The sequence below is a fragment of the Gadus macrocephalus genome, chromosome 17 (assembly GCF_031168955.1).
Source record: "Gadus macrocephalus chromosome 17, ASM3116895v1".
Taxonomy (NCBI): Eukaryota; Metazoa; Chordata; class Actinopteri; order Gadiformes; family Gadidae; genus Gadus; species Gadus macrocephalus.
This window is the reverse complement of record NC_082398.1, coordinates 12,006,000-12,033,981: the sequence shown is the minus strand read 5'-3', so window position 1 is coordinate 12,033,981 and position 27,982 is coordinate 12,006,000. Positions and strand designations below refer to the sequence as shown.

Genomic DNA, 27,982 nt, shown 5'->3' with positions numbered 1-27,982 from the left:
GCATTTATAAAAAAAAAAATATGCGAAGCATATAAACTCGTAAAAATATAAATATAGAAAGAAGGCTAGCACGTTAGCAACACTACACAACATTCAATGCTGCGTTCAAGACCTATGGGCAGTTCCCGTAATTACCAGCTTCCGACTTGTCAGTATGTGAGGTCACGTGGTACGCGCACGGACGGCCATGTTTCCGAAACACAAACAACAAGAGTAGAGAGACTAGCGAGCCAGCGGACGACCAGACACCGATACGCAGCAGCGACCCAAATACATACACAACACAGAGCACGACTTTATCCAAAGTACCATTTTTTGTCGAATGAACACGTTTTACAGAGATACAAGCGACCCATGCATACACTTGAGTGGCTGTAAACACATCGTGCACATCGAGTTTCACAGCTGAAAACAGTGAGGGAAAAAAGGTAAGCCGCGGTGGTTCCTCTTTGCACGCTAATGCTAACCCAGAAGCTAACGTCAGTGAGTACAAAACGCGAAGCGTTCTCCGCGGTTGTTAAACCGTATCGGTGCATTACAGAACACGTATCCGGAGAGCCCTTGGATTAAAGTTGTGTTTCAAGCGCTTGGGAATATGAATCAGAGGCGACATGCAGAGGGGGTGTAGCGAGGGGTCGGCCGTCCTCACAGCGGGGGAGCAGGCCAGGGGCGACGGACCCACACACGCCGACACTCCGCCCCCTCCGCCATATCACATCGCGTGTCATCCGAACCCGCTAACGATGCACAGGGAAGGGCCTTTTTTGAAGGATAAAACCCATTATTATGACCCGAAATCCATCATTTGCAAGATATAGATCTGTGAAGGTATACAGAAGGGTGTCATGCTACGAGCTGTGGTTTTAGTTGCGGGGAGAAGTCCGCGAAGTATGCCCGCGAATTCGTGTTCGTTGGGTTCGTTAACGCTGAAGCTAATGCCTTCAACGACAGAGGCGGTCGTGGGGCTAACATGTCGCTAGAAAGGTAGCCACAAGTAGCACAGTCCCAATCAACTGCTGTGTTATAGTGCTTTGTGTTCAGTATAGCGGGGGTTAAATGAAATGTGTGTTATGTGGACGGTGGACACCGTGCTGCTTGGTGTTGGCGGTCAACGTTTGGGTAATTTCGAATAACTTGGTGTGTTTTCTTACGCCTTTTCTAGTGTTCCATTTTGGGGTCTCTAGTAGTCGGATTTTATCCATAAGAACAACTTGATTTCGATTAGAAATTACTTTCTATGTGTTGGAATTGGGTTTTTTGATGCTGGATCCGTTCATTGTACTTTTTGAAATAAGCGTCATCAAATGTACGTTTGTTTGTGTTTGTTTACATGGTGGGAGGTACATTACCGTATAACAACCAGTATGTTGGACCACAATTTCTTACGTTATCAATACCCAAATCATTATCAATACCAACAATTTAAATAATATTGATATATATTTATGTGTTATTATTGGTATTCACATTACATTTAGTTTATATTCCCAAACAACAAACCTGTTATTTTTATTATTCTGCAATCGGGAGCATTTCATTTGAACCTTTTAATTTGCAATATTTGTGTATGTATGTTTGAATTTATAAGGCCTTCCTACCAGTATATGTTCATGTATACATCTCCACTTTTTATGTGTTTACCTGACATGTGCAGGTACTTACAAGTGAAATCGGCCGCTCTGCACCAAACGCATATTTCAATAGGACCTAAACTGAATCCCACAAACATGCTACACATTTTTTTCTTTTAACTGTAGTGTGCACAAACAATCTGATCAAATTATGCCCGGTTTTATCTCGGAGTGAGGCCTTGTAAATTAATCGCTCAAACATAACAGAAGTGAAAATCAAATTACACAGCCTTGGGTAAATGGATGCAGGCTTGGTGCCAAGCAGTGAGTAAAAAGTTTTCCCCGGCAGTCAACCAGGGGATTCCTGTATTCCAACCAGGCCGGAGTGATATCTGGGCTTTACCATCATTTGGACATGCGCCCAAAACCTTTATCACACTCAAGTTATTGTCAGATATGAGAATCTCTTGCTGTTTATGTTGATATTGATTATCCCAGAGAGTAATGCATCATTTATTAGTGATATAGAAAAACGACCACAAAAAATGATCATGTGAAAAATTTACCTAAATGTTATATATAAATTGTAATCATTCCTCCCTATCAGAAGAGTACTGAGAGAAAGTTGATTTTAATCAAGTTTTATCTTACAAGTTATACTAATTTCATAATTGATTGGTAATGGTGCTGGTGTAAAATAGTTTTTTGATAATTTGCAAACACGGTAATCTCTGCTCAATTGTAGCGTGTGAACAACAACATCTGGCATTGTATTTCGTGGGTCTCACATTTTCTTTTGGTCCATCACTAATCGTCTTCGGGTGAAAACTGTTTGCCGGTTTGAATCCAAAGCAGAATATAAATGAAGCTTTGCATCTGTTCTTGATTTGGGCCATGAGTGACTGTTACTAACATTTAAGAAAAGTTTGGAAGATATGTACCTCTTTTGTTCTCCTCAAAACACGTCACTCAAACTGAATATTTTCTGTCCCGCAGCACTAAAGTCTGAGGACGAGGAAGAGGGTTACCGGAAGGTTCTCTCTATCCACAATCCAGTTGGAGGGAGAGAAGGACATTCAAAGGAAGAGAGAGAGAGAAAGGAAGGCGAGAAAGTCGAGCCTGCTATTGGCAGCTGTTTCAGCAGCCTGATTTCTTGTGGCTGTCATATTAGTTTCTTGTGTTACGTTATTTTTTTTTGATGAATCAGTTTGTATTTTTAACTTCAAAGTGATAAAACTGCTGTTGTCAAACAAAAAAAAACAAAAAAATACAATTAATGCTATCGAGAGTGTTTTATTTTTCCAACATTCAATTCCAAGGATTTTTTTTGAGTTTTTTTTTTTTTTTTCGTATTCGTTTTAACAATCTTTTTGGGCTGTAGTAGTTGTAAGTAGCAGGAGCTTCCGAACTCCAAAACTCAACGTCAACTCCTCTTCCTTACCTGACTGTAAGACCGGACAACCTGGTATTCCTCAAACACCTGCAACCTGGCAGCTATTCGTTTTGTGTCTGTGTGTTTGGGGAGCGAGTTCACCACAGCTAAAGCACCACTCAGCCTTCTAGTCACCTAAGCCTAACTCAAGCCAGCGATCCCTAGCCTGGTCCAGCCTGCTCGGACCACCTGGACAGGGTAAGGTGGGATCCCACTCGTGTGTATGTCTGTGTGTAATTTATTTCAATGTGTGCTAATAATAAAAATATAAAATCTTACTAATGCTCAACATTTTCTGCTAAATTTCTCCCCTGCAGATACTCAATTCTGTGCGGACGTGAGGAATATGACTGCTGAGACTCTTAACTTCGGCCCAGAATGGTAAATACCTCTTAGTATAATACGATTACAACCGTTTTTTTTACGGCCTTCACTTAGTACCCACTCGTTGGCGATAAGCCTTCTGACAAACATTTTTGCAAAACCTTTTTTGGCATCATTTGACGTCTGCAGTTCCTGGAGAAATGGATTCACCTTGAAGATGTTTGAACCACATTGACTTTCACTTAATCCTAAAAGAATGTTAATATGAGAAACCAGCCCAGCTTTCAACCAGTCTCTGAAGTTGTTGGTACAACTTTGTCTAAACAAAAGTAAAACACATAAAGGTAGACGCCGTATGGACAAGGAGGAACCTTGTGAGAAGGAACAACGGTGCTATGACTAGACTTGTCTTGGTTGCCAGTGGACACGCATGAGACAACAGACAAATTGCAAACACTTAGACATGATTGATTGAATAAGTAACAAATGACACTCGAGTGTCTCAGATTGCAGTAATCAACATTTTTTTTGTCTCTTCCAATCTTTGTTGATTCAAATGTTCCATGGTAATACACCTAGTCGACTCCGTCTTTACAAGTAGAATAAGAATCTCAGGAAAGTTGTGCGTATGGTTCAGCAGGGCACTCTAAATGAGCGCTACCACAGAATCGCTTGGTTTCTAGAAGGAAAAGCCTAGAAGTTATTCAGTATTTTCTTTTGTCAGAGTGGACTCAGTCTTCTGTGTTCACTTGGCTATGTTTAGCTTTCAATAAATGCCCTTATTGATTGATTGTTAACCACTTTGTTTAATGGCAGTAGCCCCATCCAACAAGCCTCCTTCGAATACATTCTACACCGTTAGTCTAGAAGGACTCACAATATCAGGAAAGTTGGGCAGCATTTCGAGACGATTACAGGGGATCAAAGAAAGTTAAACGGCAGCTGTATTATCATTCATGCTGGAGAAAATGCTTCTCTCCGTCTGTACTGGTCTTGTACGCTGAAACCCATTGTTAATCTGTCAAACGCCTCTGAGGGCCCTTTATCGATGCAGGGTTTGTCCTGAACAGATGCAGTACCGTGCGTATTCAGACAAAACAGATCCCTCCTTCTCAACATCCATTGTCTGAGCTCATAATGTATGATATTAATTTCGGTTTATTATTGTAGTCTATGAATGGTAGTTTATAAAATGCTAATAGAAGCCTATATTTGTTGTCAAATTTAATGTTCACATCCGTTACTGTCATCATCCATTGTCGTAGAACTTTGCAGTTAATTTGTTAGGCGGTCTGTCATTTTTCAAGCTTTTAAGCAACGCAAATGTCATATTTATAAACATATCGTAGGAGATTGGTCAGTCAGCGATTGGTCTGGCCTGACGAATCAGATTAGACTATGGATAGTCTTAGTCGCGGAAACCATAGACCTTTTTTATTAAAGATGCAGGGTTTTATATTGTTTTTTTAGGTTGATTGGTTTTGGTTATAAAGTTATTACCTTCTGTTGTGTTGTATTCTACCAGCTGCAAATTGGAACTTCTTCTTTTAAAGTGACTGAGTACTGACCAGTAACTGATGGGAAGTACAAGGAGATCTTTACAAAATACCATTATTTTAAATTCAATCAACCCGAAGAGGGTTAGGTTGTGTAACTACCATTCTAAGCTTAGGATAAATGTATCTGAACCAGAGCTGGTTTAATGAAAGAAATGCATGCATTTCTTTTGCTTTGAAATACATCAACTATTTCAACAGTAGATATTGAATATTCGATTGAATTGCACTGGCCGTCAGTAAATATGTCCATGTGTTTTACTCTTTACCATTACAGTATATTGTGAAATTCGCAAAATCATAGCAAAACAAATTAATAGTTATGCTAATAAACTAATAAGTCAATCTAATTTCACATTTTGCAACTCAATCTTGAGAAGGATGTGAAAGTTTGCCATCTATGTTGCTGGTCTGTTGTCGACCTGATGGCTAAATGTTTGTCTAAGGATTATCAGCAGGCGTTGTCTCTGGGCTTTTTGGTAGCGCTCCATCTCAAATGGGCCATGACTACTCCTTGCATTCTTGGTCCACTGCCAGTCCAGTATAATATTCTTCCTTATTCTTCATTTTTAGGCTATCTGCAGTCACCCCGCCCCCCCCCACACACACACTTGCACACACACACACACACACACACACGTGCGCACACACACACACACACACGTGCACACACACACACACATGCACATTCGTGCACATCTTACGGTCTTACTGTCTAGCAAGGCCAACTACTGCTGCCTAGCTCTTCAATATTCTCTTTTCAAAACGAGCCATGCTCCCATACTTAGCTTAGCTGTGCTACCATCTATCTATATCTATCTTGAGATAGAGAGAGGGAGAGAGAGGCTAGTAGCAAAGCTAAGCTAATTAGGGCTGGCTTGTGATAACCAGTCACGCATACATTCAATTGTGCATGCCGTTGGTGAGGAAGATCTCCTACTACTCCTACTCCTACTTTCAAGATCTACTGCTCGTGTTTGAAAGACCTACATTAATCATTAAAACACAGAACAGAAAACTTGTGAAATAAATCCTTGGATTTCTCCTGTTGACCTATTAGAAAGCATTAACGGAATGCGTGTAGGATGGAATTTCTTGAAAGGGACAGACATGCCCGTCCACGCTGACCACATGCACCCTTTGCCTTCCTCATTCAACCTTAATTCTCAACCTGATTCTCTCTAATGGGCCTATTCCTCTCTCAGTATGCTTTTTGTTCTTCCTAGGCCTAACTCCCCCCGCCCTTTTTCAAGTTCAAATATTGTGTCTACTGCTGTTCAGCCAGATTAACTTTCTCTATGAGACCTCACGCTGCAGTCGGAGGTAGACCGGCAGCGAAAACTATTGCCTGTTATTTTTATTTTCTTGGGTGTACAACTTACCCTTACCCTGCCTCGCTCTCTGCGCTATGGTTACATGTGGTTCCCATGGGGCCCGTTTGTGGACGTGACGCGCCGTGCACAGAGGCATGTGAATGGGGCCATTGTTAGGCCTTGGACGCCCGCCCGGCCGTCATAGCGTTTTAAAAGGAAATCTTAAGATTGCAATTGGCAATATGTTAGCTTGTCTCTCTGCCCCCCCCCCCCCACCCACCCACCCAAAGTATGTACTGCTGGGACCTAAAGAGCCAGTGAGGTCAGTTGTGCCAGTGCAGACCATTCAGTAACAACGAGCCTTCTTATCCCTCTGCCCCTGATGGGGCCTGTTCTGTCGTCGCAGTAGGGTCTGTGTTGCCCATAGGTGGAGTCTCATTCAGACGGTCCGTTTGAAATGGAGCTGTCCCCATCTGGAAACCCTGCATGGCGCCTCCTTGAGTCGGGCCTTTTTGCGGTGGCACTAGTTGTGTGGTCGTGGAGAGTTAATGTAATCTGTGTGTTCCCAACGTCTGTGAATATGCTTGTTTCTCTTGGTTTCTCAAGAAAAGTTTTGGAAATAGCTTTAAGTCGGTTGCTTTTTCTCTTGTATCCATTTATAAAAAAAAAATCAATGTTAATGGTCAACTGTCATTCTCTTAAAATGATGGCTTCCAACGCTGGAATGCAAACAAGCAGTTAGCGAAGCCAATCTTGACTCCCCCTTTTTCCTCACCCGCAGGCTTCGTGCACTGTCCAGTGGGGGGAGTGTGACATCTCCCCCTCCTTCCCCCGCCATGCCAAAGTACAAGCTGGCCGAGTACCGCTACGGCCGCGAGGAGATGCTAGCACTTTATATCAAAGACAACAAGGTGAGGCCTGTATGCTTTGTATGTTGTGTCGTTCACTATGGTTCTCAGGCTTCACCCTAGGGTAATGGTCAAAACAGACTTGATGGATGTTTTTTTTATATTGGTTATCGTTTGCAGACCTCACTTAAATTTTGGTGATTGAAGTAATATTTATTTGTATTTTGTATTTATTTATTTATTTAAAGGACAGTGCATATTGATTAACATTTCTGTAAATGCGCCAGTGTTAGCCAGCAGGCTAATTTTCAACTGTAGTCCTTTGGCAAGATGTTATACTAGGCACATGGTGGCTGAAAATAAAATAACATATTAAATCACACAGCAATTGATATACAGTAATAAAACATAATGCCATAGGACTGGCTCCATTAAAACATTAAAACATAAGACATGTAACCATACAGCCATACAACCCTTAGGGGATCTATATAGAGGCAGACAAACATTAACGTATTATGAGAGGTGCTCACATTTTTGTATGGTCAAAAGCCAGCCCTTAAGATGGTGTGTGTGAATGTATGGTGTGAGGTGGAGTTTCTAATGTCCACTGGCAATTGGTTCCATAGTTTAGATGCTCTCACAGAAAAGCATAGTTGGCCAAATGAACTGGACCTAAGAGGGACTACACAGTCCCCTCTTAAGGCAGACCTTGTGGTTCTGCTGCTGGATGACTTCTGCTGTATAAAAGTGCAGAGTGGTGGAGGAGCCTTCCCATTAAGGATCTTAAAGTTTAGGCATGCATCAGTGTTTTAAAATATTTTCCCAACTGAGTAAGTTATATTTGTTAAAGGTCCCATGACATGAAAATCTCACTTTATGAGGTTTTCTAACATAAATATGAGTTCCCCTAGCCTGCCTATGGTCCCCCAATGGCTAAAACTTGCGTTTGGTGTATAACGAGCACTAGCTGTTCTGCTCGCCTTTGAAAAAACGGAGGCTCAAGTGCGCTGATTTGGAATGTCTGTATTCATGACGTCATCAGGAATCTCAGCTCCTCCCCTTACTCTGCCTGGCCCGCCCAGAGACGTTGGCCCGCCAATGAGACTCGACCGTGCGAGCGCCGTGTGTGTGTGTGTGTGTGTGTGTGTGTGTGTGTGTGTGTGTGTGTGTGTGTGTGTGTGTGTGTGTGTGTGTGTGTGTGTGTGTGTGTGTGTGTGTGTGTGTGTGTGTATACACACACTTTAACGCAAGTGTTTCTTGTCGGTTCTTTGACGCGTCTTGTATTTCCACAACGAGACTGTTGTGGGGGTTATCTGAGCCATGGTTGAGAAGGAATTGGGGGAAAGGAACTTTGGCTTTGACTGGCTGAAGTACATGAACTGCGACATGCCGCCGTTTGCCGCGAGGCACCATCGCCCGGCAGTGGGCAGCCGGCAGCGGGCAGCCGGCAGCGGGCAGCCGGCAGCGGGCAGCCGGCAGCGGGCAGCCGGCAGCGGGCAGCCGGCAGCGGGCAGCGCCCGGTTCAGTCGACTTCAGGTTGATGTGAAAGTGGAAGAACCAGAGACGTCGCAGAACCCGACAAAGTCGTTTGTGATTCAAATATCGTCTGGAGGCGCACACAGCTTTTGGCCGTGATAATATGTATTAAATTATATAGATTTCTATGTATTATATGATATTATTTAGATATAGAGCTCCAGGACTGTAACGCAAGTGTTGTACACTTCCTTATTATTTGGATAACCGTTCTGCTTTTGGCGTTATGGCGCATAACACGTCGGACTCTCGTCTCTGGTATTTCTACAACGAGACTCGTATTGGGGGTTATCTCAGCCATGGTTGAGAAGGAATTGGGGGAAAGGGACTTTGGCTTTGACTGGCTGAAGTACATGAACTGCGTCATGCCGCCGGTTGCCGCGAGGCACCATCGCCCGGCAGCGGGCAGCCGGCAGCAGGCAGCGTGCGGTTCAGTCGACTTCAGGTTGATGTGAAAGTGGAAGAACCAGAGACGTCGCAGAACCCGACAAAGTCGTTTGTGATTCATTATATCGTCTGGAGGCGCACACAGCTTTTGGCCGTGATAATATGTATTAAATGATATAGATTTCTATGTATTATATGATATTATTTAGATATAGAGCTCCAGGACTGTAACGCAAGTGTTGTACACTTCCTTGTTATGTGGATAACCGTTCTGTCTGACTCTCGTCTCTGGTATTTCTACAACGAGACTCGTATTGGGGGTTATCTATCTCAGCCAAGGTTGAGAATGAATTGGGGGGAAGGAACTTTGGCTTTGACTCCCTCAAGAACATGAACCACGACATGGAGGAGAAAGGGATTGTTGGCGGCTAATGTCTCCAGCTTGAGACCCGCTGAGGGACCACCGCCAGAGGCGGAGGTGCCTAAGCGCTGCCCGGCAACGATCCCTTTCTCCTCCTCGTCGCGGTTCAGTCTACTTCACATTGATGAGGACGTTGAAGAACCAGGAACGTCGGAGAACCCAACGCGGTCGTTTGTGATTCATAATATCAGCTCACACAGCTTTTGGCCGTTATAATATATATTATATGATATAGATATCTATGTAGGCTATATGATAATATTTAGATATAGAGCTCCAGGACTCCCGTGTGTTCTAGAATATTTACAGAACACGGCTAAAGGCTGTGTGCGCCTCGCCATTGCGATACATCCACTGTAAACAGAGCGCATGGTACCGTGGCTGCAAGCTGCTCAGGGCCACACTCCCACCCTCCTCCTTGACCCGCCTCGCTCCTCCTCATTTGCATTATAGCTACAGACACCAAAACAGCGCATTTGGGGGAAGCTCAATGTGCGACTGGCTCGGAGTGGCTGTAACTCTGCACCACGGCTGAATTTCGGGAACGTCTTTGAATACTGTGTTAGTTGCCCACTAATACCTATATTAAAGAATACATAAAATAGCTTGTCATGGGACCTTTAAGAATCTTACAGTGGTGGTAAAGTTTGGGTTTTTCAAAACTTCCAAAACTTTAAGTGCTTGTTTGTGAAGCGATAAAATAGATATAGTAGTTATAAATAGTTATAAAGATTGTGTGTATAAAAAACCTTAAGCTGAAGTCACTTTTAATTTTAAAACGATAATGCTTAATTTCAAATAACGTTTGAACTAAAATGATGGCTGCAGGGATTGTCTTTACCCGAGTCGCCGCCCACCTCTTAATATATTGTTTGAGTAATATATTCAGTGTGTTGTTCACCGTCTGGTTGCTGTGCACGCAGGTCCCCGAGGACATGCAGGATAAGGAGTTTGCTGCTATTCTGCAAGAAGAACCCATGCAGCCGCTGGCACTGGTGCCCCTCACCGAGGAGGAGCAGGTACGACGGGTTCCTGCACACGGGCGCCTGGCCTACACACTCCACCACACGCGAGCAGACACGCGTACGCACACAGTCGCTGAGGCGTTCACGCTGACCAAAACACTGTTGGTTAAAACCTTTCTGTCTAATCCTTGCTGAACAGATGAGTGCTTGTCGTTGTATCGTATTAAAACCAGGGTCTTAATGGTCTAGCGCTAAATGATGTCCACTAAGGCTGGGACAACCCGTCAATGTAATCGATGACGTCAACGCATAAATTACGTCGACGCGAAAAATGCGCGTTGATTCGAAAAACCCAAAACGCGAGTTTTGGGTTAGTAGCAACGCGAGTGACTCCTCAGACTTTCATAAGTGCAAGGCGCCACTCACTCGTTCCTCTAAAGTATGGGAATTCTTTAATGTAAAAGGAAACGATTCCGTGATATGTCAATATGTTCAATTCTGTTTGGTTCAGGAAGGACGGAAGGCCTTTGTGTTTTCAAGGCTTCAAGGTTTTATTGAATGCTACCTCTGACTTCTAAGAATGCTTTACTTTACACTTTTATTTTGGAATTTTAAGGCAATAAACATCTATTGCAATGTTAAGGCATTCATGTTTTTTTCATTCAGATATGTAAATCAACATGTATAAATTGCTATTAGTCAATTAAAGGGGAGATAATCGATAATCGAATCGAAATCGAATCGGACTGAAAAAAATGAATCGTTAGATTAATCGATGCATCGAAAAAATAATCGCTAGATTAATCGGTTAAAAAATAATCGTTTATCCCAGCCCTAATGTCCACTTCCAGCTGAAAGGTTGTGGGTTCGACCCCAATGCCTGCATTGTAACCTGCCCGTGACCTACATCCATGTGCGAGACGTCTTGGCCCTCACCGCTCCTTAATAACCTTTCTGAATTCCCTCCAAATTGCCTTCAATTAAATCATCGGCTAAAATGGTAACTCCACATATACAGTTCAGACCAGTGGGTTCCCACCTTGGGGTAGGGGGTCCACTGTTTCACCGTAGGTTAAGTCAACGTAGTTAAAGCACTTGCGGTGAAAGCTTGATCGTGTTCTGACTGGATCCGTGCATGCTGATCAGTGGGATATTACAATCTTTCGGAGTGCGGTGGTTTCCACTCGTTTCATCTTAATCGTATTCCACTCGGATAAGCACCGGGGCTTCAAAGGGTCCATTTTGCTGCCTGGCCAGTGTGGCACAGAGTGGACATTCTTAACATTCCTTCATTTTGCTTTTTCCATTCTCTCTCCCTCTATCGCTTTCCCTCTTTGGCTCCTACTCCGTCTCTTGCCTTTGCTGTCCTCCCTCCCTCTCTCGTTACTCTTCGTCACTATCCTTTACTTTTTTTTTTTTTTTTTTTTTTTTTCTCTCTTTTCGTCTGGTCCCATCTCTTCCTCTCCCCGATCTCTCTCGCTCCACAGAGGAACTTCTCCATGTCTGTGAACAGCGTGGCGGTGCTGAGGCTCATGGGTAAAGGAGTGGGAGGCCCCGCCCCGGCCGGTGTGGTCCGGGGCCGAGGGGCCGCGAGAGGCGGTCGAGGTAAACGACAAACAAACACAAATGATTCTCATTCTCAAGCGTAGCACACAACTCTCAACCATGTGCTGTTAATTGCAGTGCATTTCTTTATGATGCGATGCTCTGTATGAAATTGCTGTTCTGTACAGACGGTAGGCATGGTTGATCTACGCGCTACGGACACACAGTAGGGAGAATTGATCAAAGAAATGCTACAGCAGCGAATGTAAGGTCTAAAATATAGTAGGTTACAGCCGCCAGAAAGGCAGCCGCTCCCACCAGACTATGACCAGAGTGGCTGGTGTCTTTACAAGGAGTGACCCACATGGAACTACTCAGTGAATCCCCGACCACCGCCACCAGTGGAACCACAGTGTGAACAAGCCGACCTCAAGACACTCTCTCCTAAGTACAATGGCCGCCGTCCAGGAGGGCTGAGTACACATTGTATTAAAGCCATACGCTTTTGTGTTGCGGTGTCTAGCCGCTGCCGCTCTGGCCCTGGCCCTCTGTATATTCTGTACTGTGGCCATGTCAAATAGACCTTTTGCAAACACGCGCAAGCGCACTAGTGCAGCAGTGATCATCTTAAATGGCCAACGTTAACACGCCAGCAGCTGGTCCGAGACTTCTGGAAGAATTAAAGTTGAGGAGAGGGTGACGTGTACACATGTACCGCAGCCGTGCTGTATGTTGAAAAGCTTAACAGGCTATTGCACACAGACTTCTTGTATTCAGTTGCTGTGGCTATTATTTTAAGAGGAAGTCGTTTTTAGAACGTATTTCGTAATAAATGTCTGCCGGCTAAAGTTTGCGTAAAAGGAAAGCCTTGCCACATTCTGACCAATTTAAGTCACATTTCACTCCCTTATTGTAACATCGTTAAGGATGCTGGTTCCCAAACGTTTTTTTGCATGACCTACCCAAGAAGCCCCTATTTTGTCCCAGCCCCCACCTGATATTAAGTGCAGGAAAAAGCTAATCTAAAATGCTTCACTTAAGGTAACTGACGATCTGTGTCTATGTACAGGTCGTGGGCGCGGAGAAGGCGGGTTCTACCAAAGAAGTATTGAGGAGCCGGAGTTGGGCTTCGGTCGCAGCGTCCGGGAGATTCACCGCAGCCAGAGCTGGGACGACAGGTGAGCAAAGCATCCCCGCTTTTTGTTGGCAATCTCATGTGATCTACTGGGATCAGCAGAGTGCATTATGCCAGAGCAAATTAAACACGAGCTTGTTTGCTTCCCAGGCTATCGAATCTCCCCACCTCTTACTCATCGACATGTAGAACGTTTGTAGTTATGTCTAAAAAAAGAAATTACCTTTAGGAAGTTTATAGGGAGTCAATGAGAGAAACAAACAGCAAACAGCAAACCCACTCTTAATCCCTGCTCTCCTCCGGGTGCGTTAGCTCTGTGTCTGACGTGTGGACCCCCAGGGGCGAGCGCCGCTTCGAGAAGCCCCTGCGGCGCGAGGTGACGGGCCGGCCCGGCTTTGAGGAGGTGGCCGCCGTGGCCCCGGGGCCCGGCAGGAAGGAGCACACGCGGGCCGACAGCGACAACTGGCGCACCCTGCGGGAGGAGCAGGCGGAGGAGGAGGGCGGCGGCGGCGGCAGCGGGGTCGGCGGCGTCGCCGTGGGCGGAGGAGGGGGAGGAGGAGGAGGCGGCGTGGAGCCGGGCAGCAACTGGAGGATGGGCGTCTGCCGCAGGGACGGTACGAGACGCACCAACACACACACGCACACACACCTACCAAGCGCTCACGGACACACACACACAGGCTCGCACACATGAGACGATAATTATGTTATCATTATCGGTTCATATTTCTTCATGAACTGATCCATATTTATGTTGGTCAGGGACACTCATCATGCATAAACTTCGACATGTCATAAACGTTGCAGTGTAAATTTACACAATATACAATTGGTTAAAAATGCAATGCACACATGAATAAAGCCTGTTTTAACCTGACCCTACCACTGCTCTTGAGTGCGGTAATAAAGTGTGTATCTGACTTTAATGTTCTGGTCTCTCCCGGGCGACTGGTTACAATAGGAACTTTTGATCTAACCCCATCAGACGGAGGTCCTCGCTCAGCAGGCTGGCGGGACCACAGCGCCCCGGGCGAGAGTCGGCGCAGGAAGTTTGACTTTGACTTCCGGGACTCTGACGGGCGCGGCGGCGGTGGCGGCGGGCGGCGGCGAGCGGGGAGTGAGGGCATGGAGGACGACCGGGACGGGCTCCCAGAGTGGTGCACAGACGAGGAGGAGGGAGACCTGGGCACCTTCGACTCCTCTGGAGCGTTCATGCCCCTTAAGGTGGGGGAGGGGAGGTGGGAGAGGGGGGGGGTCTGGCCACTCCCAGCCAAGAAGATAATGGGTTCAATCCCAAACCTCGTTGGGTCATGCACCCGTGGCTTCTGCTTATTGGCATGCATCTAAAGTGACGTCTCTGTATTGGTGTTGTGCGTTATCTAGTCTTTTGATGAATCCTTCTCCTTCTCCGCCAGAAGGGAGGCAAGGACATGATCCTGGAGGAGGAGTTGGACTTCCAGGGCATCGAGGAGGAAGATGAGGACGAGTTCCCCGCTGACTCTGAGAGGCCCAACAACTCCGGCGGTGATAAAGATAAGGGTAAGGCCTGCGCCTCCTTAACCAACCGGGCGGTCTGCATTCACGAATCACGCGTCCTCTTGTCCTCCAGGCTTCTTCTCACCTGTTCAGTCCTTTTCTCTTCTGTTGACGTGTTGCAAGATTTCAGCATACGACTCGTCGTCGGGTCACTTTGTGTCTTGGGCCATGGCTAGGCTAGTCTCAAGGCTCTATGCAAAGCAGACGCCTTGTGTGAACGTAAATCGTGTTGACATTGGCTCACTAGGCTTTAGCCACAGCTGCACAATGCCAGGTATACATGTGCGCCACCTCTTTTCTGATCCCAAACCTTCCACTGACGACGTGGAGGCCGGTTTGTTCCTCAGTCTGCGTCCTCGTGAGAGACTCTAACGTGGCGTGGCTCTGTAAACTCTTGTTTGTCATTGGAGCACAGCATTCCCATGGCTTTGCCTGGCTATAACGGAGCACAATGGAGAATGCACGCACTGTAGTGTGGCCATAGTTGGACTTTGTTTTGTATTGAAGGAGTGTATTTACACAACGGTCTGATACAACAGGACCTTGATTGTGACTAGAGCAAAAACATGGAACATGCCCCAGGATAAGCGCCAAACACTTCTGACGCTTGTTAATTCTCCTGAAGCGTCCGGTTCACGTGCAGCTCATTGCCAGGATGGTCTGGTTGTCCGGCTGTCTGACTACTACCCTGGACCTCTCCTGTGGGACATTGTGTTGACCTGTTGTTCTCTGCTCCCCTTCCAGAGAGCAAGGAGACCGGGTTCGGCGACCACCAGGGTAAACGCTCCCCACCTTGCTCCTCCCCCCCGAACCACATGAACCCCGACTCCAAGGCTGGCGGCACAAGGATGGTTGTCCAAGACAACCCCCAGCAAACAAACAACCTGCCCCACAAAGGCAGTAACATGTTGAACGACGGTACGCTTCGCACAACAACCGAAAACCCTTGAATACAGAGAGTTGCATTGAGAGTGGAGCCCTTCTGCTTCTCGATTGGCTAGTGCTAAACTGTCAAATTGTAGAGAGTTTCAGTGGAACTTTCCTCCTTTAAAAGGAAATAGCGTTTCATAACATCCTTTAAGCACTTGCTATGTTGACGCTGGCATTTTCCCACACCCCCGTCCTCAGCAGGTCCCGCGGGGTTGTCCAAGGTCCACGTGAGCCTCAGTAACAACGTGTCCAACAACGCCGGCCATGCCCACGCCTCGGTCCTTCCCTCCCCCCCGCCCTCCTCTGCTGCTCCGCTCCTCCCTCCTGCAGGGGGAGACATCGAGGACGACGAGGGCATGAAGCACCTACAGCAGGTAGGACGCCTTTTACCATCATCCTGAACTGCAGTCTTAACCTTTTGAATATACACAACACTAATGTCAAGGTGACTGCAATATAAAGAACCGATTGCTGTTTATTTTTTTATTGATACTACAGACCTTCCAAAATGACATTGTAAAGTTACTTACTACCAAAATGCCAGCAGAAGCTCTATTACTAAAAGAACCGTTAAAAAAATTGATTAATATTCAACATAGACCTTGTATTCAACTGAAATTGGTTCATGACAGACAGGACGGCAGGGGCCAGTTAATAAAGGAGAAAGTGTCGCCTCTCTGTCTGAAAGACTATTTCAGTAAGTGGGTCGGGTAAAACATCTGCCGTACCTAGCTCTGTTCCGGCTCTTGATTTTTAATTTCACGCCTGCGGTGGCAGCGCTCACACCCAGTGCTAAAATGTTAGCGTGTTAGTCACAAGCACGACTTTTTCAAGACGCATGAAGGTCACTTCATACACGGCCCACATTCAGACGTGTTCTGGGACACGCATGACCATGTTACCGTGGCATCGTGAACACAGCACTCACACTTACAAAACACACTGTGTGCGTGTGTGTGTGTGCGTCCCACTGCAATGTATAATACAATTGATAACAGCACGACTAAACTGCTGTCGTCCGTCATCTGGTGACTGGTGGGAGCCAAAATGGCCGCCAGCAGAGTGAGGGTGGCAGTACTATTATATTTCAAAAAGGCAGTGGTCTCTGGAGGTGACTCCAGTGGCCCACATCTGTCTCTAAGCCTAACAACACATACTTAGACCAAGACCTTTAAGTCCCATTACTACTTTGTGTGTATGTGTTCGACCATGTTTGTGTATGCGTAAGAACCCGCGGGTGCCAACATTACACGGCTGCTCCTTCAGGCTCCTATTGCAGTCCCTGGAAGGGGGGGGGGGGGTCCCTCCTCCTGTGTTCCTTCTCAAGGTTGTCCCCTCTGGGTTATGGGGAGCGTCGTCCTTTGTCCTTTTGAGGGCCCGTGAAACCGACCGCTCCACAGTGCTGTACCGTTGACCTAACGGGCGCGTCCCTCTCTCCGTGCGGTACAGGAGGCGGAGAAGATGGTGGCGTCGCTGCAGGACACGTCCCTGGAGGAGGAGTGCTTCACCCAGGCCCTGCAGCACCACCAGCACCACCACCACCAGCACCAGCAGCAGCAGCAGAGGCAGGAACAGCAGCAGCAGCAGCAAGACGGCCGCAACACGGCCGACGCACTCCCACTGGGCCACGAGGCCGCCAAGAAGTGGTTCTACAAGGACCCCCAGGGGGAGATCCAAGGTACGCACCTCCGCCTGCCGCTCCACCACCATTCTTCCACTTTAGTCCCCAACCAAGAAGTTGAAGAGGGGCGGTCCTTAACCAAGGACCAATAGCCAATTGTGGGCCTTAACAAAGGACCAATGGCCAAATAGTTTGCCTTAAGCGTCAATGGTTCCCAACAGTGTGACAAATGGTAGTCCAGAAGCAATCGTGATGTCTAACCACTGGTGGTTTTCAATCCTTGGTTGTCCCAATACAATTACCAATGCTGGTCTTAACACAATGGTGGTCTCCAACCAATGGTGGCTTCCCAACCAATACTTATCCCTGTACCAGCGGTCGTTGTTTGTATAGGTTTATTGGATAACGTCTAATTAACCCTGATGTCTCCAGATGGCAGCTGCAAGGGTTTGGCGTGCATCAAAGGTGTCAATCAATCTTGTCGAAATTGGAGACGGCCTTTTTTTAGCCGTCCCAGAACGTGGCCTCATTCCTTGTTCTGGAGCTTCCAACTCGTGTGAACGTAGCACCCAGAGTAGTAGCTCTCACAGTAGCTCTCACCGCCGACGGTGTCCCTGGTGTTCGTCTCCTCTCTTTTCGTCTCACTTCCGAGGGCTTCTTCGGCTAGGGAAAACGTGCATCACCAAAGCTTGTGAAAAAAAAAAAAATGAAATAGATGAGGGGGCGCAAATAACTTGGTAGTCAAAAATACAATCCCAACCCAATCCAAAGTGTGTATTCAGTAGGGGTGTGCACGGGTACACGTGTAACCGGTTAGTAAATCATAACCGTTTAGGATAATCAGTAAACGAAAACCGTAAAAATAAAAAAATCACCGCGCCATTGTATCAATGGGAATCACTACGGCCCATAATTTCAACATAAAGTTTACATATTTATAATTCGAAATCCGTCCCAGCCTTTATACCACAGATACTCTAGGCTCTATACCATTTAACCGCGTAGTCTGATTACAGTTTAATGTAACAGTAAGCTGACAACATCCTAATTAACACCGCAACTGCAAATTAACCACACGGAGATAACCACGGCAACCGGTCAAACAAATGTTATTTTTGCGATCATTCTGCTCGTGCATCCGCCATGTTGAAAAACAAATAATCCCCCTATAGCGCGACTGCGGTCTACTTTAAAAATAAATTAAAAGTAGACCGCAGTCTACTGTAAAAACGGTTAACCGTGTACACGAAAAAAAAAAAAAAAGGGTTGTGTAACCGTTCACACCCCTAGTATCCAGTGTCAATGAGTCCGCTGAGGCAGTGTAAACACCCCCTCCCTGTCCTCCAGGCCCCTTCACCACCATGGAGATGTGCGAGTGGTTCCAGGCGGGCTACTTTACCATGACGCTGCTGGTGAAGCGTGGCTGCGACGAGGGCTTCCAGCCCCTCGGCGACGTCATCAAGATGTGGGGCCGCGTGCCCTTCGTCCCGGGACCCTCGCCGCCCCCGCTGCTGGTGAGGCCCCCTCCCCCCCAGCGCCCACAGGCCACACAGAGGAGCTCCTCTGTGACGGTGAGTTAAGACGCCTGGAGCTTTTTTAAACTCTTGAGTTTGACTTGATACACTGCTAGCTGCTGAATGAGCCTTCAGCAACACAAAACTAATGTTCTCCTCTCGCTCCACCTCCCTCGCCCCACCACCTGCTCCTCCTGCTCTCTTTCCTCACCTCCGTCTCTTCCTCCTTCTCCTCACAACCTCATCTTGCTCCTCCGCCTCGTCTCCCTCCCTCTTCACCTCCCTGTCCTCCTCCTCCAGGGTAACCTGGAGCAGGAGCGTCTGAAGAAGCAGCAGGAGCTGATCTACCAGCAGATCCAGCAACAGCAGCAGCTCTTCCAGCTCATCAACAGGTAAAGGAGCGTGAATGTGAGGTGTTTTCACGTGGCCCTGGAGCGTGCGTGGGAGGTGTGTTCACGTGGCTCGGGAGCGTGCGTGTGAGGTGTGTTCACGTGGCCCGGGAGCGTGCGTGTGAGGTGTGTTCACGTGGCCCGGGAGCGTGCGTGTGAGGTGTGTTCACATGGCCCGGGAGCGTGCGTGTGAGGTGTGTTCACCTGGCCCGGGAGCTACACTGAGCATGAACGTGTGGTGCGTGGCTTTACCTTGCGGCCCGTTCCCTTACGACCTGCTCCTCCTGACGGGTCTCAGCGTCACGTTGGGAGCAAGAGGAGCATACGAGTGCCCAGTGCTCAGCTATACATGGTTTTTCATTGTTGTTTCAAACAATCACAAACAATCAGTTCATGTTTAGTTATTTAATGGGCCAATGTTTTCATTTGTGATCCTCGAAACTAACCCGCTCCTGAAGCTCCAATTTCCATTTGGGGTCAATCCTTATTGGTGGCTGACATTCTTTAATGTATTTTGTTTGTCTGTGTGTGTGTGTGTGTTTCTGCGTGGTGTGCATGCGTCTGTGCGTCTCTCTTTGTCAAGGTGCAGTGATCAGGGTATGATGCCTTCGATGAACAGGTCGATGTCAGTGCCAGATACAGGGTCCATGTGGGACATGCATACCTCAGCTTCTCAACCGTCGGGTACGTTTGGTGACCCATACGCATTACCTCCCTGTGAGGGAGCAACACTCGGGTATCACGCAGCCCAGCTAACTCATTGTTCTCTTCCCCTGTTCAGGCGGAGAGGCCAGTCTTTGGGACTTAACAATGAATTCTTCTACTCAGGGTCCAACTCTCGAACAGCTTCAAAAGGTGAGCTTGAGCTGCCCCCTAGTGGTTCGTGTTGGCTAGTGACTTGTGATGGTCAACATAATGTTAATAATAATAATAATAATAATATTTTTAACAGACCAACCCAACTTATTTTGGGGTAAGGAATTGTTCTGATTTCCTACACATCTTCACTGAAATCACCAGGCTATAATAACATTTTATCCAGTGAAATAGCAGTTTGTATTTTACTGTTGGACTTTTACAGTTGGCATGTCATAGTTGTACTTGAACTGGTGGAGTTGAATCAGCTGCGAGCACCAAAAGACCCCTGTACCAGTGTTCAGGACATCCTTTGTAAACCCCCGCCCCCGCTTCTCACTTTGTGTACCCACTCCAGCAGGAGAGAAGAGAGGCTGAACTCAGGGCGAAGCGGGAGGAGGAGGAGCGCAAGCGACGGGAGGAGAAGAGGAGACAGGAGGAGCTAAAGAGGAGGGAAGAGGAGGACCTCTTCCGGCGCAAGCAGGTGAGACCCAGACCTCGGGTGGGAAAGATACCGGAACTGCCCATCTTTCGTGAGAAATCGGGAGTTCAGACGAAGCCGAGGAGATGAGAACTGCTGATTTAAATATCGGTCTGGATGCTGTTGGTGTTTTGAATGCTACTTTGAAGAGATTCCAATGTGAATCCTGTTTCTCCCTCCAGTGCCGACAGCAGCAGGAGCTCATCATGAAGTTACTCCAGCAGGCCCCCCTGCAGCAGGGCTCCGGCGCCGGGGGCTCGGGCTGGGGAGGGCCCTCCTCCTCTGGGATGGCCAAGTCAGGAAAGCCCCCGGCTCTCACCTTGCTGGAGATGCACCAGGAGGCCGAACGCATACTGAAGCAGCAGCGGGTCCAGCAGCAGAGAGACAGGGTGAGGACTGGAGAGGATGTACATATAAAGACTGACTGAACCTTATTCAAGACGTACGAATGAAGGAAGGAACTATCGAGACCCAATCTAAACCAGCATGTGCATGTTCAGAATAAAACAGTGTTAAAACAGAGTTTAGTGTTGCACCCTCTTAACAATATCTTAATTTTCTATCGTAGCGATTGCACTAGTAACTGCTGCACTGTTGTAATGTATTTTTACTGTTGTTGTGTATGGACTGTATTGAGTATTACTTGTTGTATTGTGGATTTGATGTGGACCCCAGGAAGACTAGTGAACTGCGATGGCATAAGCTAAAGCTTTAATAAAACAAAGCTTTGACTTTTAGATTCTATACGTTAATGTGGCTCTCCATGCAGCTGTCGGCTGGAGGTCTGTAGTTTGACGCCCCCCCTGTGTGTCTCTCCTCTCCCAGCACTCCGGCATGCCCATGGGCTCCTCCTCCATGGGGGGCCAGTGGGCGGACGGCGTGGGCATGTGGGGCGGCCCGGGGGGCATGGACTCCAAGGCCCCCGGGGGAGGCTCTTCCGGCGGGATGGGCATGTGGGACGAGGCGGTGAAGAACCAGGGCAGTCTCCGTGGCAACAACAACATGGGCATGAAGAACAGCCGCAGCAGCCCGTCGCTCAGGTATAGGGGGGGGGGACAAAACGGTTTATTTGATTGAACTGTAGTTGTACTCGACGGCATGGAAAGGATTTATGATCATTGTTGTCAACTTGACACAATATTTATCAAATGGGTTGTCTGGCAACACCTGGATGAAATGGATTGAATCAATCGGTTAATCTTGCGTTTCGACAGGTGTGCTGTCCATTGTCGTGCAGCCTTTGGAAGGGATTTCACCAATCAAAACCTTAATGCCACTACATAACCGTGGGAAGCGGTTGGTTCTTCCCTAAACCCTAACTGGTCGTCCGTCCGTATGTCCCCCCCCCCCCCCAGTGACCAGTACCTGATGCGGCGCAAGCGGACGGAGGACGAGGACAAGCTGCTGAAGCTCCTCCAGGGCATGAAGCCCCAGGACGGCTTCACCACCTGGTGCGAGCAGATGCTGCACGCCCTCAACACCTCCACCAACAACTCCTCCTCCTCGCTGGATGGTAAGCCCCCACCCTCCCCGCCTGCCACGTGGTTAACCGTGGAAACCACACAATGGGTTAGCGACCCCTCCCCTGACTCGAGGGGAGGGATCTTTGCACCTTTTTTCTTAATGTCTGGTATGACTCAGAGGAAATGTGATGTTTTTTGTGGTTTTAATGTGTTGGAACATCTATATTAGATTTAAGGGGTACGGCTCTTCACCTTGAAAGCTGAAACTGCTTGTTTTGTGTCTGCAACGTTATTTTAAAGAGTCGTTGTTTTGGGGTTACTAATTTGCTCGTTTCTTCTGCTGTACAACGAAAGGTCGCAGGACACTTCGACTACTGCAAAGAAAAAACCCACTGCTGTAGCCCTTTACACCTGTCCCCATGATTCTTTGTGTTTTTCAGGATTATATTTGAATACCATATCCTCTGATGTCCTTTAAGCCCCTGACTAATGTGTGTGTGTGTGTGTGTGTTACCCCCCCCTCCCCCTCCCCCAGTGGCCACCATCGTTGCGTACCTGAAGGAGGTGGAGTCGCCCTACGCTGTGCTGGACTTCATCAGGTCCTACCTGGGCGACACCGTGGAAGCCAAAGAGTTCGCCAAACAGTTCCTGGAGCGCCGTGCCAAACAGAAAGCTAACCAACAGAGACAGCAGCAACAGGTGGGTGCACAGCTCTCCCTGGTTTCTTCTTTAGATCAAATGTCCATACATTGAGGCTCGAACCAACAATATATCAGCTGTCAAACCCTAACCCAATAGACTATGCTTCCCCATTTTAACACATATGTACAGGAAGGAAGTGGCTTGTGGTCATAAATATAAAAAACTATAAATTACTAAGTTATTAAAAGTGTATTAACTTACGAACTAGAAATTATGTGCTTTTGTTTACTTGTTGGATACAGATTTTTGGTAGTTTTTCTACAAAATGCAGTATTGTTTTACTATTAGAATAGTACAGATTTGTTTTTTTTTCCAAGGGTTGTGCTACTAGCTAAAAAAACCTCATCAACTAGAGTACCTAGTGTGTAACTGATGGCAGCAGCTTCAAACCAAAGCCATGTGCACTTATTCATTTCTGATGGGCAACTGTTTCTATCAAATCTGTGATTTTCTGTTTTAACACTTGAGTCCAAACCAAGACTGAACCAGGCCTAATTTGCTGGTAATGTTTTAGTGATATGTAAATAACTTATTTTTATTTCTTATTTTTGTTTCATCAGTTATCAAAGGAAGTTGCTGGATTGAACATGAACTTCCCACTGCAGGTAAATACCGCCTGTGTTCAGATACATTACAGCTACTGTCAGGCCCCGTGGGCGAATGGCTAACTACAAATTGATTTTCACTACAGTTAGGGCAGTAATGAGCGATTATAATCATAGTGAACAACAACACAATGTTGTATTTATTTGGTCTAGTGATGTTTCTACCAGAATATCTTAACTAAAGTCTATTACATGAAACGTTATAGAAACGGCCTGTATACCAGGGAACAGTAAGTGTCAAAGTCGTGTGTTCAGGTCTAAATGTATCGCTTTTGAAGCTACAAAGAGATTACACTTTATCTCACTCTATCAAAGGCTTATTTAATGACTTTAGCATGCTGGTTTTTAATCCTTCAACACAGTCTTGTGTATGGTCTCTCACCCCTGCCCCTCCTCCCGCTCACCTCTCCGTCCTCCCTCCAGGACTCCATGCGCGGTATGAATCCCGGCGCCCTGCAGTCCATGTTCCAGAACACCCACATGGGCAAGGCTGGTCTCTATGACAACCAAGGAGGGAAGATGAAGAAGAAACAGCCCATGATGCTGCATTCTGACCCCAGCATTTTAGGTATGTGACGCCACCGGATTATGTCCTTTAATGAACACATGTTTTAGGATATGTATCTGTCTGTTAAAGGCGCACTGACCTTTAGAACAAAATGGTACATGACCAGAATTTTTATTTTAGTATTCACAAGAAGTGAATAAGGATTAATGCTAGAATTTATGTGATTTTCACTATTATGGTTAGTTTTACTGTGTTTAAGATATTAAGTGAGTCCTTGCCGATATTCATGGCGGTCTTTGTGAATTTCGGCACACATTATCTTTGTGAATAATGGATAGTTTGTTCATACCACCCACTGATTATTAGACTAGGAACAATCTGAGTTATTCACATCCCTAGTTGCTAGTTATTTCTTCTTGGTAACATCCTCAATGGCACTTGCCGCACATGCTGACCAGTATTTCGTAATGATGATGAATTGTAATCACCTCATATCCGCGGTGGAACTCCTGGACTCCTCATTGGGCCTAGAGCCCAATCAGCATGTACAAACTGACCTTTCTAATCCCACCTCTCTGCCACTCTTCCGTCTTTTATCTTTCTCACTTCCTCCCGCCATCTCCCTTTCCTCGCTCCTCCCCTCTTTATGTCTCCCCCTCTCTCCCCTCAGGCTACTCATTCCACAACACGGGCGAGTGTCTGAGCCTGAATGAAATGGAGATGGAGGATTACTGAGGCCGTGAGGCGCGCGGCAGCAGCAGCAGCAGCAATAGCTACCTGAGGCCTTCCTGTCTTTTAATCAGACAAACCAGATGACGAATGTGCACTGCTGGGGGACACCGGGGGTGGGGGCGGCGGGGGGGGGGGGGGGGGGGTTAAGTGGGGGAGGTCAAAGGGTGAGGCGGTGCAAACTCCTCCGCCTCACTTTCCTCCTCATTCTCCTCTTCTCGTAGATTGTTGAAATGAAAAAAAGGGCTCTGTGATGCACTGGGTGAGTCACTTGAGCGAGGGGGAGACGGGATAGGAGACGGGGGAGTGAATTACAGAAAGATGGTATCCTCTGGCACTCAAAAAAAGAATAAGCACCTTATACTGAACTAATGCACTTTATTGAGACGGGATTTGAATAGGGTTCGTTCGTTGTTGTTGTTTTTTGTTGTTTTTTCTCGTTTTTTTGGTTCGGAATCAATGCACATGTGTCGGGTGTGTGTGAGTGCGCGCGCATGTGGGCGTGCGTGTGTTGGCTGTACACAGCTGGGGGCCACCCACGTGCAAGGCGGGGGCGGGAACTGGAAGGGGCGGTGGGTGAGCTTCACGTGCGTGCGGACGGTCCAGACGATGGGCGACTTTTTTCAGGGGGACCTTGTTTGGTTGAACCTTATCAGAAAGCAAATCCTTTCTCAAACAAAAAAAAAAACAAACACTGTTGATATTTCTCTTGTTCAGCATTTTTTTTACATTTATATATAAAAGCTAAAGCTATTGAAAAATGGATAATAAAAAACTTGAAGATTTGCACTTGCCTAAAAAAAATATGAGAAAAAAAACTACAAAAAAATGTTAAACAAATGGGGTTAGTTATAGAGATATTTTTTCGTGAATGTGGAAGTGTGTGTGTGTGCGTGTGTGTGTGACCGAGCGCAAGCGGTTGTGTGATATGGTTGGTGTGTGATCAAGTACTATACCAGTCTGCACAATGTTGTTTTTTGTTTGTTTTATTTCATTGCTTACCAAGATGTATGAACTATAAGAGGCCATTTTTATTTTTTTGTCTTTCATTCAGATAATTCTTTATGTATTCTCATGTGTAGAATGTGTGTTCCCCTTTCATTTTTTTTTTACCAATCTGGGGAGGGGGGGGACATTGCTTTGAATGCATGGTGTGAGTGAATGTGTTAACGGATGGATGGGTGACTGCATGCAGCAGAGGGGAGGGGGCAATTGCACAACACATTGTTTTTTTCACCAGCTCTCCAGCCCTCTCCAGATGTAACCAGTCAGTTGCTAACGTTAGCTTTTTCTTCACGCTCATCTGATTGTCGAACCACCACTTTAGTTTGTATGTATCCCCCCACCCCTCACACCCCACTCTGGCAACTGTCTTCAGGAACCTGAGGAGTGACAGGACTGGGCAAATCATGAGGGACATTATTTGATGCGTGTGTGTGAATGAGACATGAGCGTGTGCGTGCGCCTGTGTTCATTTACTGTTAGTACAATTTAGTTACGACTACAGGTACACAAGGGTGTATGAGTGTGATGAAGAGAGAGGGTGTGCATGCCCTTTTTTTGTATGCGTATGAATGCACATTTGTGCCTAAGAACTTGGATAGGTTGAGTGGCCATTCAGACATTAACCTTTTTGAGAGATCGATTGTGTGTATGTGTGTGCGTGTGTGTGACTGTTGGTGCTGAGCACAGCGTATGTCAAAAAAAACAAAACAACAAATGTACGTGACTTTATATCGTAAACATTTTCTAGTCCATTCTGGGAGGGGAGGGGCGTTCTGAGAAGGTTAGTCTCGTCTGATTATGATGTGTTTTTTTTTTGTTTGTTTTTTTCTGGCGTGCGATCGCGTTGCCTTTCGTCAGCTCAGCTCGAACTTGTGAATGAAAGAAGTCGAGCGTTCTGACGTTTCCGATAAAAGAGAAGAAAAGCAGAATACAGCATCTTGGCGTGCGCGTGTGCACCCCAGGGTGCCCGTGGTGTTCGCATACTGTGTTACTTCGTTGTTGCAATTTGATAATGACGAGTTTTTCTTTTTTTAATGAAAAATATATATGAATATATACATTATATACAAAGTTTAAAAAAAGTATTTGGACTACGATAATGAGCACTTGGGGCTGCTATTTTTGTTGTTTATTATGATTTAACTATTTCCTTTTTTTTTTTTTATTACCGCCAGGTGAAGTGCGTTTGTATTATTTCTTTCTTAAGAAAATATTGAATGTATTCCAAAAAATATGGCAAGATAACCGTGCTGATACCAGATATATTTTTTTTGTTCTTTTGTCAAAAGATTTCAAAAATGTAAACCTACAAAAAAAAGCTTCAAAGACATGCAAGGTCTTTCTCTTTTTTTTAAACAAAGGAAAAAGAAGGAAGAGAGAAAAAAAAAACTGGCAACTGATACAGTTGAACATACTGCCTCTACAATCCTGGTCGTACTAACGGAGACGATTTAATTCAAAGAAAGGACTTTCTATTCCATACTAGAGCTGTGGTCGTTTACAACCCGCATGGATTTCCGTGGGTGGAGTTTTACTTTATTTTTGTTCAGTTTGACTTTACTTTCTTGTTTTCTTTTCCCTGTCATGGGTTGGGCTTTGCAAGTGTGCTTCTGCCATCGAGACATTGACTGGTGACGCTTTGAAAAAAACACAGAATCCCAATAAGACATTAAGAATTATATATGTATATAAATATATATATATAGATATATTGGACTCCTGTTCGCCTTGGTCGTTCTGAGGAGGAGGATGAAGAGACTTAACGATCAACATGGAGCTGTGTTGGGAGGGGACAACGGCAGAAACAAATCAAAGATTGTCTTCATTTTTTGTGAAGAGTGCAGACCTGAAGCCAGTCACGGAGTGGGGGGTCGGCAGTGCGGCGGTTAAGAGAGGCGGTCTTAGGATGGCGGTCCCGCCGGCTCCGCCTCCCCCTCCGCCCTCACGAAGGCACTCGCCCTGCCCTCCACAACTCACCTATGCACTTTTTGTTCAGACAAGCTGTGAGGTACCGATTTGGGGACGGGGAGCACAATTTCAAAAAAAGACAACCAACAGGAGGTTGAAAGGCCCGGGGCTTTCCTCGGCCGAAAAAAAACGAGAGATTCCCACCTTTATGAAAAACAAGAGACTTGACAAAGAAGAGCATCTTCTTACACCTCCTGTACATACTTATTTTTTTAATAACCTTTTGAGAGACGCGGGAGCGGGTGAGAAAAAAATACGAAAGAACGGATGAAGGAAAATTCATAAGACATTGAGAGTAATGAATGTTCTTCGACTTAACCAACCCCCTTTTTCCTTTTGATTTCTAGTCTACGATAAACGCGATTTTTGTGAAGGGGATCTCTTGATACGTCTGCTTTCCCTGCTTCTATAGAGCAAGAGAATGAACGAATGAAAGGGAGAGAGACGGCACCACTTAGACTGAAGGGTTCTGGGGACATACTGTAGTGCCCCGCCCCGCACCGGGAAGGTGACCCGACTGGCCGTCTGGAAGGGTCGCCCCACAGAGGAAGTGCTGTTCAACACAGGCCGCCCCCAGGCCGAGGGCTCTCGTCCTGCTCCTACAGACCAGAGGAAGAGCTACGGGACGAGAGGGGGGGCG

At 46.4% G+C, this 27,982-nt stretch overlaps 1 protein-coding gene across 11 annotated transcripts; it reads left to right on the top strand.

Moving 5' to 3' along the window:
- The first annotated feature begins 179 nt into the window (after positions 1 to 179).
- On the top strand, positions 180 to 26,839 carry gigyf1a (GRB10 interacting GYF protein 1a). 11 transcript variants are annotated; one of them, XM_060076542.1, is made up of 25 exons: positions 180 to 428; positions 2,568 to 3,201; positions 3,321 to 3,384; positions 6,978 to 7,107; positions 10,315 to 10,410; positions 11,844 to 11,961; positions 12,971 to 13,079; positions 13,376 to 13,650; positions 14,022 to 14,260; positions 14,452 to 14,575; positions 15,317 to 15,490; positions 15,701 to 15,876; positions 16,952 to 17,180; positions 18,471 to 18,694; positions 18,938 to 19,029; positions 19,610 to 19,710; positions 19,808 to 19,881; positions 20,240 to 20,365; positions 20,545 to 20,751; positions 21,188 to 21,402; positions 21,718 to 21,875; positions 22,361 to 22,524; positions 23,088 to 23,132; positions 23,556 to 23,700; positions 24,311 to 26,839. In XM_060076542.1, exons 3-25 carry the CDS (start codon positions 3,350 to 3,352, stop codon positions 24,373 to 24,375), a joined length of 3,321 nt encoding a protein of 1,106 aa, XP_059932525.1. In that variant the 5' UTR covers positions 180 to 428; positions 2,568 to 3,201; positions 3,321 to 3,349; the 3' UTR covers positions 24,376 to 26,839. The 11 variants fall into 11 exon arrangements, with proteins under 11 accessions (XP_059932525.1, XP_059932524.1, XP_059932523.1 ...); XM_060076541.1 differs by having other exon boundaries at positions 13,998 to 14,260; XM_060076540.1 differs by having other exon boundaries at positions 13,349 to 13,650.
- The last annotated feature ends 1,143 nt before the right edge of the window (positions 26,840 to 27,982 follow it).

What these genes read in the sequence shown, in the direction of transcription:
- gigyf1a (XM_060076533.1), top strand. Translation starts at nt 3,350, where the DNA reads ATGACTGCTGAGACTCTTAACTTCGGCCCAGAATG. An exon ending in CTCAGCTTCTCAACCGTCGG is followed by an intron (nt 19,711 to 19,807) that starts GTACGTTTGGTG and finishes TCCCCTGTTCAG; the next exon opens with GCGGAGAGGCCAGTCTTTGG. An exon ending in CTCCTCCTCCTCGCTGGATG is followed by an intron (nt 21,876 to 22,360) that starts GTAAGCCCCCAC and finishes CCCCTCCCCCAG; the next exon opens with TGGCCACCATCGTTGCGTAC.